General features: G+C 37.3%; 1 protein-coding gene across 2 annotated transcripts in view; it reads left to right on the top strand.

The window, feature by feature from the left end:
- The window catches only part of ppfia2 (PTPRF interacting protein alpha 2), a 194,925-nt gene that overhangs the window by 130,974 nt on the left and 50,573 nt on the right, over positions 1-13,378 (top strand). For both annotated transcript variants that reach the window (XM_016572856.1, XM_016572855.1), the window contains one exon: positions 9,801-9,902. In XM_016572856.1, coding sequence (XP_016428342.1) covers positions 9,801-9,902 — 102 coding nt within the window. The remainder of the gene's footprint in view (positions 1-9,800; positions 9,903-13,378) is intronic.

The following is a 13,378-nucleotide window of genomic DNA, read 5'->3' on the forward strand; positions in this document are numbered from 1 at the left end:
CTGTTAATAGAAACATGTGTTCATAAGACTTTGCTTTTTAACCAACAAATTACAGATTGTTTGAGCAAAAGAAAAGATATAACTGACAAGACTGACAACTATAAGTTGAATACCATCATAAAGAAGCGTAAAAACACTTTTATTAACACTTTCTATTCACACTTTTCAAAATCAACGTTAGTCCTATAAAACACAATCGCTGGTGGCAACAGGTGCTTTTGACCGCACGCGAGTTAACTTTAATGAGGTTATGTGATTAATATGAACCTCAATGTACAGTATGAGTCAAGCAAACAAGAATCAAACTATCGAAATGCACACGGACCAAAGTATTACAAATCAGAAATCTAAAACAGAAAGGCAAACTTACCTTAAACACGAGAAAATCCAGCCATGCATCTCCTCCGTGACAAGCCCAACCGTCCATCTCCCTCTGATTCAAAGCGGGGGTCCAAACACGCATGCGCGGATTCAAGTGCGCTGAACTTTTAGATTAAAATTTACTCAATAGTTCTAGATTTATGTGCAATGACTATAAAGCATATAAATATTACAAGTAAATATTAATAAGAGTTACTCTTCTCACGCAGTTCATTAATTACATGAATTAACTGTGTAAATTTTACTTAGAAAATTGTTGTTCTCCTTGATTTTTAATATTACAAGTAGAATTTATGATGATTAATTTAATATATTTTACAAGACCACAAACATTTTTTTTTCAGTGTGTGGTGTTAGCATCCAATGATCAACAAATGATCAAACAAGTGTCATGCCTAAAAATCTAATGAAACGTGTTCATTGTAGGTCTATGGGATATCATCCTGTAGGTGAAAATCATTAGTGCAGTTGTTTAGAAATATATTAGCACACCTCTCTTCAACAAGCCACGTCATTTCATGTTCATATCGCAAACGATGGGGGATTCGTTGTGTGCTGAAGTTTCATATTTAGGGTTAAGGGTTTGTAATATTAATAACGGTGTTTGCTAAGTATTGCATCAGTAGACGTTAATAACTTTCCTTCAGCATTGTACTTACTCTTGATTTTGTTTTAACTGTGGATCAACCAGAGTAGCAGCTTCCTCTGTGCTTTCTAATGACTGTCACGAGGAGGACAGAATTAGCCACCAGTGTCCATGAGAAGCGCTGAATCCCTGGGCCGTAATTACCCCCTCTGCAGATTTATGGACGGCTCTACATCCAAGTGTCGACCCCTCTCAGGTCTGCACCCAAAGGTCAGAGTAAATCAAGCCCAGCGGTCCCCCAAGCGCGCATACGGACACACGAGCCAGGGGACAGTGCTGGAGTGGGTCTGGGACATGCTACTGATGGATTTATACAGGTTTAGCCTTAAACAGAGAGAGATGCTTTATACAGGATGAGCGCTGTCAGGGGACCAAGTCTGCCAAGGGCCCGTGTTACAAATTGCCTTGGATTGAGAGGACTCAAGCATTAGATTTTTCAGGCAATTTAAATAAATTATTAGAGTGTTAATTCAAAGTTGACTTTTACTCTCATAGCATCGTGCTTGTTTAATTAAACAGTGAACTGTTGAATGCAGATCATCCCTTTAGAAAGAATATATATATAGTTTCTACCACCACTGGCATTAATTAACAGTTAGTTTGAGCTCATTATTGTCAGAGTGCTTTAATTGGAAATAGAATTGATGCTAACAGCTTTTTTTTTCATGGAAGAAATCTATTATATACATTTATAAGCTATTTCATTCTTACCCTATACCCTATAGGGTGATGTACTGAAAAAAGTAAAATAAAAATGCAGTTTTATATTACAAATGTATTAAATTTAAAATGTATTAAATCATTATATGTAAAATATATAATTGTTATTTTTTAATATATTTGTTTCAAAATAAAAAAAAATATATAAAATTTTTTCTGTACTATTTTTTTATATTCAAATTGAAATGCAAGCATAGTTTATTATTTTGAATAGTTAAATATTTTGTGATTTATTTATTAACTATTAAAACAGATAGTATACAGATTTACTTTATTAAAATATCTGTCTCAGTGCTCACACTTGTGAGTTGTGAAGGAAGGATGTGACAGTAGCTGACTGCAAAGCCAAATAAAAAGTCACTGAAGATCACTATTCAATGATGTTGATTAATTTTATAATAATGTCAACAGAGCCATAGACAATATATCAAAAACACCCATCAACCATAACCTAAATTTTAATTTTTTTGGGGAGATTACAACTTCATCTGTACAGGAAGCAAGGGTTGTTACAAAGATCCATGTGTGTATCCCTATATAGATGCTGACCTGTTTCTGTAAACAACCTTCAGAAAAAATAAAACTGTTTGCTTCTTGAAGAGATGCTGGTAGATTCATATGTGACCTTCTTCAATATTTAAAGCAGGGAAATGAGATGTGCTGAGTGCTGATGGTCATATAAGGGCTTTCCTTCTCGTTCTTATGTCACTGGTTATCTCTGGTTAGATGCTTTACTGACCAGGAGCCAGTCAGGACTGACCGGCTCCAAACGCAGATGCAATTTAAAGCAGCTTAATGCCATTGTAGACTGTAAGGTGAATGTGTGTTATCACAGATACATTCAAGCGTAAAAGAGTGTAAGAAGATGAGAAATAATGATGTAAATGTGTTTCTCTTCTTTAGGTATTTGGGCTTCTTGAGCTTTGAGGGAAATCTGAAACAGCACACATATAAATGAGCTTTACTTCTTGCACAGAGATGATTGTACTTGAGCTACATACATTTTATTTAATATATATATGAATGTTTAACTGGTAGTCTGTACTGTATTCATTTTTGCTGTGATATCAAAATTAATATTAAGCATCGTCAGTAGTCATTAAGAATCGACTACTGATCATTTGGTAATGTAACAATTCTACATGCATTATTATTTTTTTTAAATAGGGTTCTACTGCATCATAAATTTGAGAATCCTACTGTTACTGTACAACTAAAGGACTAGTTTCAAAAGCCTTGCGTGCAACATACAGTAGACGAAGACAGGAACTCTGATGCATGTGCCCCATGGGACATTCTGTAAATAAAGCTTTACAGCCTCCATTAAAGATTCATCAAACGCAGAACATCCTCAGTCTAGAATTTAATGGGTCTGTGGTTGTATATCATCCATGTAGCTGTTCTGTCTGCTTTAGTAGTTGAGTTTTTTTTATTTGTTTATGATGAAACATTGCTCCCAGTTTCATTTTATTTTTATTAGTTATTGTGCTGCACTATGGGAATGCTCCATCATGCCACTTTAAATGAGTGATTCTCAAGAGCCGCAGGTGCATTTGATGGTTATCACTATACACAGGTCTTTGATTTAAAGCCTTAAAAACTCAATCTGAGTTTTTAAGGTGCATACCCTACACAGTCTTTCATCCATTCCGCTCTTTAAACAGCCTGTCGCTCTCAGGAGTGTGTCTTATCCAGCTGAAAAAGAGTGCTTTGAGTCAATCCAAATAGAATGAATGACATGTGCTAGGGCTTTCACACTGACTGGTTGGCAGTCTTCGAGACATTTCTTGGTAGGCTTTGTCAAACACTTCAAACCGTAGTGCTGTTTCCTTGGGGAAGACCAGGTTTGGTCTGGTTCCATGGTGCAGTTCTTGCATCTGCCTTTCAAATGGGGTGGTCTTTGTCATTCAGACTTCACACTGCTGTCAGGGTGAGATTGCCAACTTTTATGGTTTTGGTGCCTTTTTAGATGATATGAAATGGAGTTAAAGGAATTGTTCATTATCATGTTGGTCCAATCCCAATCCCCCCAAAAAATGAGTTTGAATGTTCAAGCTGCTCTTTTCTATACAACTAAAACTTTAATTGAACAGGGACTCTCAAGCTCCAATATAGACCAAATAGAAAAATATATGTAGTCCATGTGACTTATAGAATTTCCCATTTTCAAGCCATATGATGGTTTTCTGTGAGGAACAGAGCAATTTAAGTCACTACTGCCATGATTCTCATATCTCATTCACACTTTTGCATATTCAAACTTTGTTACTCAGTCAGTCATATGAAACATGAGATTCAGTGTAGCTTGTATCATTGATGTCTTTTCTCAACATATTTTAATATATGCAAATGACATTTGAGAGTTATGGTTGAGTGGAAGGTTTTCATTGAACGACTTAAACTTTGATCAGTTTCTTACACAAAGCCGCTGTACAATTTTCAAACACCTGGAATAGCGTGCACGAGTCATATGGCGTTTTTGTTCTTTTATAGAACTTGACAGATCCTGATTGCCCTATGCTTTTGCTGTATTGAAATGAGCAGCTAAATAGGCTATTGTTCAGAAATTCTCTTTTTGTGTTCATGAAAAAAAGTAAGTTATATGGGATAGGGGAAAAATTATGGGTTGGAATTTGGAAATGAAGATTAATAAATAGTGACAGAATGAAATTTTTAATTTTCAATGTTTTCTGTGCCTCCATCAGACGCTTACTGTAAAACAAAGCCTGTATAAAGCTTAGCATGCACTAGTTTGTCATGGTAACACCTCAGGAGGTGAGAAGCTACCATTTATATCTCTGATTTATATTACATTGTTTAACAAGATATTCATGTGTTTTATTTAGCGTTTGAGTCATACTGTAGGTACATTGTTGTTTTAAGAAAGTTGCAAACAAACATTTTAACATACCTCTTAAAAAACTGGGTAAAAATTCACTTTGACACCTTCCTTTGAACATTTTAACAAGTCTATCCATTTTTTTTCTCTCGTCGTTGTTTAAAGCGGTGTAGAACATGTTGTAATTATGCCTGTCTCTCCCCTTAGACTAACACCTCTGCACCACCACCTCTCTAATCAACACTTTTTAATTAGCGCTTTGCTAACTCATCCACAATGACGTGTGTGCCAAACTGAACCGAGTGACTTCTGCTAGACGGCAGTGTCGTCAACATGCCCGTTATGGGCATCTGCCAGCAGCGGCCCTCTGGGCCCTGGTGCCGTCGGTGTATGGGATAACTATGGCGAGATATGTAGTTGTTGTTTTTCGTGAGATAGTCTGGAGCCAAAGACCTCAGGCTGGTTGAATCCCTACTGGCTGCTTCTCATAACACACTGTGGAGATTAATTATGACATTTCACTGTCCTCATTAACCAAACAAGTCAACTGTCATGACAAACCAAGGCACAGTGCAAAAGTTCATCTGCTCCATGTTAACCTGGGTTTTTGTCATAACCAGCTGTGACTGCTAAAACCATCACACAATTAGACAATTTAAAAAACACTTGGATTCTGGCTTTAGCATGGTGAAATATTGTCGGTCTAAAATGAAACCATATAAAGTAGCTTAATACTAAACATCAAAGGCCAGATTTACTTAACAGCTTTGAGCGCAAACCTTACTATCAAAAAAACCTACAAAAAAATACTGTAAAGGTTTACTAAAGATATGTAGTGAAAAAATAGTAATGAAAGGGCATGGACAGTTATTTTTGTGGCTGACCTTGTTGTATATGCATTTGTAGGAGTTTCCTTTTCAGACACAAAATTTATTGGAGGAGATTATTTAAATAAATTATGGATTGTAATTTACTAATGTTTGCAGTAGCCAGTTTGCTAGTATTTGCACCATTATTTACAGTGTTGGGGAGTAACTAGTTACAATGGAATTACATAGTTTAATTAAAAAATAAATGTAACTGTAATCTGTTACAATTACTGAGAAAAATGTGTAATTAAATTACAGTTCTGAAAATTTTAACGATTACAAACGGGGTTACATCTGAAATTTTTCACACACATACACAGATTTAATTGATTCCTCTCCCAAATTGCATCAGCTGCTCCAAAATATGAGACACCAATGTTTCAGCAGTTAAGGACACAGGCTTATTCGTTAACTGTTTTATTACCTATTTGGGTTCCTGTGTATGCTTTATTTTTAAAGATTAACTGTAAGGTTAAACCAGCCTGCTTTAAATGTTTTAAAATGATTAACAGTTGAAAAAATGCATTAGAAATTTACAAAATTCATCAAATGTAATTAGTTACATTACTGTAATAAAGTAATTGAAATAGTTACACTACTTTTAAATCTGTAACCCATTACATTTCCAAAGTAACCTTCTTAACACTGATTATTTAACACCATAAAAAGTATATCTTAGCCCATTTTGCACTTGACATGACTGCGATAGTTGCTAATTTGTGCTGATCTTGCATTATGTAAATGAGCTGGTGGAGTATGTGTTCTTTAATTTAATTAATTTATTTTTACTTGCATATTTTTTAGTAAATCTGGCCCCAAGTATGTTCTAATTGGCTGTGATTTTGTTGCTTCCCAGAGGAAATGTGCTGTATTTATTTCTCAGAGGTCAGATAACTTAATTGAGTTCTCAGTTACAGTATATATCATTTAACTGTCAACCTTGTCTCAGATGTTTCTCCTAAAATTCCTTTAGAGAAACAATAATAGAAACTAATAAGAATACAGGTAAATTAACAAATCGTAGCATGGCAGAGCTTAGCTATTTTGGTATTAGAAGTTTTTGAGAAATGTTTGAGTTCATAATGAATTGCAAACTTTGGTATCTTGAGAAACAGGTGACTTAAGAAAACAAATCAGTTTTCTTCATTTAATCTGATGTCTAGGAGAAACAGTTGTGATGTTTAAGAAGAAACGGTTTAGATCTTTTTTGTGATTTTTCTTACCTGTGGCTCTGCACAACATTTCGGTTGATGGTGGAATTGTGGCCAAAAATCTCTTCCAGGCTTTTCACACTACACCTAATTCCAGGTAAACGTCTTGTTAAATCTTGACCCGGAGTTGACCCTGGTTAAGAACTTCGCACTTATAACTTGGGTTAGTGCTGCTTTCCTTATAATGTATGAAGCCTTGCTCCTGAAAACCACTGAATTGCTGTGTCATCGGTATAGAGAGTAAAATGTAAACAGTGTAAAATATTTACCGCCATATAATCCTGGATTGTGTTATCCAAGGATTTAAAATGAACCTGAATTATGAAGTGTGAAAAGCCCATATTTAGTCTTCATTTCAGTCTTTACACAGGACCAGTAACATGGTAGATTCTCAAGTTTTAAGCTCTATGTTAAAGATGTGAGATGAGAATATATATGCTCACCACACTAGAGGGACTTTCACACACTAATGAGTTTGTCAGATGTTGATCCAATGCTTTACTTCCCCCACATTTACCACCTAAGGGCAGCATAGGTTCCTGCACAGTGAATTTGGTTTGATCTTGGAACTCTGACCTTTGACTTCAGAAAACACTTCAGGGAGGTTTGTTTCAGAGGCAGAGCTGCTAGCAGGGAGTTTTGATCATAACTGATTGTAATTCCAGCCCATGTAGAGCTGTTTTGCTGTAAGACTGCGTTTATCTGTATGTGTGCGCTGGTGCATATGTTCACATCAATGAATCTTAAAGCTTCCCAAGATGAAATCTGAGGCACCGGCGTATTTGTACTTTGAAGATTGCCTCCAGCAAATCCCCTTTGAAAAGCTACATAAAGCCTGGATAATTGTTTGCTAACACACATACCTTCTTGTCTGTCTTACAGTAACATCATATAACATCAGTAATCAATACCATCACAGCAAGTGGTTGCTGTGCATATAGGACGACTACAGTATCTCATACCATGAGTTAACCTCGCCAGCTACCACAAGACTTCTACTGGGGTCTTTGATGGCCAGCTGGATTGAGTCCTGTTCAATTATCCCTCTATAATCAGAAGAGTCTTGCAGCAGAGGACAAGCTTAGATCAATACCCCAGTGAGTTATTGTCCTAGACATCTACCTTTGCATGATCCCAATCCCTCCTGTCTGGTGGTAGTGAGAGGGGCTTGTCATCATCCACCAAGTTCATGTTTATCAACCGAGGTGTCCGCTATAGAGATTTAAACTCTTGCCAATTTAAATAACACCTCTGATCTTTGCCTTCAGTCAACTGCCAGACAGATTTATGAAGACGTGACAGTCTAAAAGTTTCCTTTATATTCTGGCTGCACCCCCATCCATCATGTGCATCGTGATGGCCATTAGATTCAAGAAATTAGCACATTTTAGCCCACTCAGTCATAGTTGAGAGAAGGAAGGTGAAGGCTACTGTTACTGCAAATATTTTTGTCTCTTAATGTCATTGTAAATAACAATCCTGGTCATAACGTTATAATTTTGACTCAGGTGTGCTCTGGAATGATTCATTGTCCTTTTATTTTACTTTTGCCTGTACCTGGGATGATTCATTTAGCTTATTATCAAATGGTTACCTAAGTTGTAGTCGCAGGGTTGTTTTTCACATTTACTTATTGGGGCACCTAAATGTACCATGTAAAAACAATTGCATCACCACTTGCGTCATACTCCATATACCAGCCTTAGTCAATTCCGACCCCATTCCTACCATTCCTGAAATCCTCTTTGTGGCACTGAATTCAGATTACCACAAGTACATTGAATCTGTACCTTTTACTCGTGGGATTTTGCTTTCCCAGAAGTGAAAACTTACACATTGTTGTCATTTCTCTTCAGCCGTGGCATTTGCTGAACATTTCTGGGCCACAAAAGTTAATGGCTGTTCCCAAATTCCGGTCTTTTTGTTGTAGATACTGAATTGTATTACTTCTTGACTGAAATTTGCTCCACAAGTATGAAGGTCTGTAGTACTTTTACTTATGACAACGACCCTGAGAACAACAAAGCTCATCATTTTGAAAAGCGAGGTGTATGCTGATTGGCCAGCTATCCAGTGCGTTGTGGTTGGCCGAATACCTCAAGCGTGTGACGGAAATGTTACGCCCCTTACCATACTGTGATGCCGTGTCCCGGTGCGATGAGACAAAACCAATAAAACCCATTACAAACTAGGCATTTTTAGCATCCATTGGGGACATAATTACTGATTATAATGACTTATACTGTCTTTTTACGTGTTGCATTGCATCGCAGCAACATTACAGACTAACTAAAGTTGAAAAAGTGAAAAAGCATAATAGGACCCCTTTAAAATAATACCGGTATATTGTTTTATATGACTCCTCAACTCTTGTTGGCAGGGCAGGGGAGTCTGCTCCTGCTCCAAGAGGGTCAATAGCCGGGTTTAAGCACCGTTTCAATCCAAAGAGTCAAAGAGAACAAAATCGTCACTTCCTGGTAAACTGGCACTATATATCACTAAGAAAAGTAGGAGAAGCCATTTAATATAATAATTTTCATATGTAATAAATTACTTGCGGCTCAGAGCGAGCAGACGAAACAAAATAAATGAGGTCATTGCTTTCGGAGGTGGATGCCTGCTATTTGGGACCGCAGTCATGTAACAGTTCTGGGAGGCAATTATACAGAAATACTTTGATGACAGACTTTGCTCGGGCATTTCAAAATGACCATAACAACATTTCAGATGCTGTGGAACAAGATCGGTCCGCTGGTTAGTCAGGTTTTGCCGTCCTATAGTGCAAAGTCACATAACATTTTGATGCGCATGGAGGAATTTACTCGGCAAATGCGTTTCCATCTGCCATTATTACCATTAACCCTTTTTCGCATAAGTCAAAAACCACCTCAAGCGAACGTAAAAAATTAAGGGATTTTTATTCGAAATGTGGCATTTCCATCACTCGTTTCTGATGCGATACTTCAAAATGTGCATAAGAACAGGGTGATGGAAACATGGCTAATGTCATGCAGAGTTTAGCTCAAACCTACACCAATCTCACACTTGCCTAGAAGTTTCCAGTAAACCTTGAAGACCATAATTAGATGTTTCAGGTGTGTTTAATGAGGATGTATTGCATTGGTGTCTTGCAGGAGTTTGCCGCCCTGACGAAAGAGTTGAACGCCTGCAGGGAACAGCTGCTGGAGAAGGAGGAGGAGATTTCAGAGCTGAAGGCCGAAAGGAACAACACCAGAGTGAGTTTGCACACTGTCTTCCAGGCACTTCAAAGAACAGATTGTGCTCCTCAACTGTCAAATAAGTTGAACTTGCTTACAAAAATTTAACAGATGCCCACCCAATGACTCATGATATTTTGTTGGGAGTCAGTATGTTTGTAGTTGCTCCAAACTGCTTTTAATGAACTGAAACCAGATTCTGTTGAGATGCTTACTTTAGAGTCACAACATTCTCACTTCGATATGCCCTGCACTACCTTTCATGGGGACTTTATTGCGTTGAGATGACAGTTGAGCGATAACTTCATCCTTGTAGCAGTGAGATCATAATTCCCTGTAAGTCAAGATAACAGGCTGGCGTTTTTCAATAAAATTGTCACCAAGCATTTGCATTGAATGCATAGAAGCTGCCAAAACGTCTGACAAGACCCAGCACTTTGGCTATCACTTCCATTTCACAAGAAAGTAGTCATTCTCACTTCTTCAGCTTCATTTTCACCTCTATTCTTTTTCTGCACCCCTCAGTGCTTGCCTGAGTCACTGTGCTAATGCAGCCCAGCTCACCAGCCTCCACGCTGCAATTCAATTAATTACTTGCGTTACTTAGCCGCAGCCAAACGTTTGAAGAGTCAATTATGGAATTGAGGATATTGGAGGGTATTAAAAACCAGAGGGAAGCATAGATCGAGGAGGATAAGGGGCGTAGTTGGAATGAAAAAGAGGAGAGGTCGAGTGAGATTAGCAACAGACTCTGGGAGCAGCATTTCAAGCAGAGCTTCTAATCTTACACAGGGAGCAGCTAATGTGACCGTGAGTGAAGTATTTAACCCAAAGCTGCTCTACAGAGACTGTCGTCAACTCTGCAATGCATCAGTCATTATGGAAAAGGTCATATCTTAATCATTTTGAGACCGCGTCCCAGTTTGCGTAACAGCAACATTCCCTAAAAGTATATTAGGCCCTGATAATGTAGAAAGTACATACTTTTTAGAATGACAGCGATTGAGTAATAGGTGATAATATAAATCAGACAAAATAACAAGGAGTTGAGGTGATATAACCTAAGAAGCTTGCACAGATGTAACACTTCAAAAACCCACAAGATGCACTTCTTGCATACTATTTTCAACATACTTTGATTTGAGATGCACTAAATCTTATGTTACATAATATTTACTGTAAATGTTATGTTAATTTGGACCATTGGCCATTTACCATAGGCCTTGGACTTATAAAGTACTTATAAGGAAAAAATGTTTGTTGCCAATGAAATCAGTATGTCTATTTTTCACTGTACTCCCTGCCATTATAGATCAACATTGTGAACACTGCAGAGATTTTTGGCCATTGATTTTCATTTTAAGTGCCATTTGGACCACTATCTGTTCTTGCAATGAAGTTAAGATGCGTCTTATTGCTGATTATTTCTATGCATTAGTAAAAACGAGGTCACGTTATATCAACCTGAGGACCACTATGAGGGATGCAGAACCTGATTTTACCAAGTGCAACATGTTCCTGGATCAACATCTTTGTTGACCCTGGAACAACATTGTGATTAACCAATCAGATTTGAAGAACCAGTTTATAGTTTTTGTAAAGTTTAGGCTTATAATCAGTGTTTGGTGCTTGTACATCAGTGTCATTCATCTATCATTTCCTCTGATTTTAGGGATTACTCGTGGTTAAGGTTAGGTTTAGGTGTAGGGATATGGTCAAGGCTAAATTTTTGGATTAAAATGTTGTTCCAGGGTCAACAAAATATGTTGACTTAGGAACACATCTAACTCCGCAAAATCAGGACTACACTTATGTAGAATAAAGCTTTTTATGGAACTTATTATTGGTGTCTTTATCTTAGGGCTGGGCGGTATGACCAAAAAATTATATCACGGTATTTTTCAAAATTATACCGGTTTCACGGTACATGACGGTATTTTTTTTTTTCATGCATGACCGGGTGTTAACCATATTTTCTACTGATTGAGAGAGGAAATACTTTCACGCTTAGTAACACATACAGCATATGCTTAGTTCCCTCACCACAGTGCAACAGTGAAAAACCTTTCAAAAGAGAAACCCCTTTCAAACAGTGTCGCGTTCCGAACGTTGTTTAAGCGGCATACACCGGTATTGCGGTATTTTAAAAATTCATATCATAACAAAAATAAACACCGGTATTCGGTATGAACCGGTATACCGCCCAGCACTACTTTATGTTATGTAAGTGTACAACATTTTAAACATTTTAACAGTAGTTTTTATTTCTTTACTAGTAAAACTTTTGTTTTAAAGTGGAAAAAGTACTTACGGTCATACAATATCAAATGATGTTAAACAATCAGAAACAAGTACAGTGAAAGTACAAAGAAAGATAAGAACACTTACGAGTGAGGTCATGCCATCAAATAATGTACAGTAAGTATTACAGAGGAATTACAGAGGAATACACTGATTTCAGTATGATAAAAATTAAGCATGTAGATGAAACGTACAGGATGGACTTTACGCAGGGCGGCCTTTCAAGGAAAATGACACATAATGTTACTGTACATATATCGATTTAAGCTCAATTCTGAGATTTGTGTATTAGCTAATGGCTGTGTCTACTGATGGCACCAGTGTGAATCTGATCCACCAAAACAGACACAATCAGAGGGAGAGAGAGAAACCTAACCTGCATCATCCGGCTGTAGGGATGTTTTAGTGTACATATATCGATTTAAGCTCAATTCTGAGATTTGTGTATTAGCTAATGGCTGTGTCTACTGATGGCACCAGTGTGAATCTGATCCACCAAAACAGACACAATCAGAGGGAGAGAGAGAAACCTAACCTGCATCATCCGGCTGTAGGGATGTTTTAGTGCTGAGCTGGCGCTGGGAAAGACAGAGGCTGGCATAGACCGAGGGTTATGAATGAGGGAGCAAGGTACTGAGCAGAAATAGAAAGGTCAGCTTCTCTATAGGTCTCTAGAGCAGCACTGCTACAGTACAGCCAGTACAGCCCTCAGGCAGGTACATGTGCTGCTGCAGCCCTAATGCTGCCTAACATTCAGCTGGAGAAGTCTGAATTTCCAACTACCTACTTGGAGACTCCACTTGAAGTTCAACTCCCTACTTAGAAAACCGATTAACCAATTATTAATCGTAAACCAATAAGATTATTTTAAATTAGAAAGGAATTAAATTAGAAAGGCTAAGTGTCTGTGACCCGTTAAAAATACTAACATTTGTTTCCCGGGGATTAATTTTACATGTGCAAAAAGCAGCAAACAACAGAACATGAGGATTCACATGGTCATATTATATCACATCACTCACCTGCAGCGCTTCTGCGAGCAGAGAAAAACATAATAAAGCTAGGCTATATATATTTCGTGCAGCACAAAAATGAACCGAAACTCTTGTGTATATATATATATATATATATATATAACGAATAAATAGGCCTATACGAGAAACATATTTTTACTTAAATAATAAATGAAGAAA

The sequence above is a fragment of the Sinocyclocheilus rhinocerous genome, unplaced genomic scaffold (genome assembly GCF_001515625.1).
Source record: "Sinocyclocheilus rhinocerous isolate Xijiao unplaced genomic scaffold, SAMN03320098_v1.1 scaffold412, whole genome shotgun sequence".
NCBI classification, from domain to species: Eukaryota; Metazoa; Chordata; class Actinopteri; order Cypriniformes; family Cyprinidae; genus Sinocyclocheilus; species Sinocyclocheilus rhinocerous.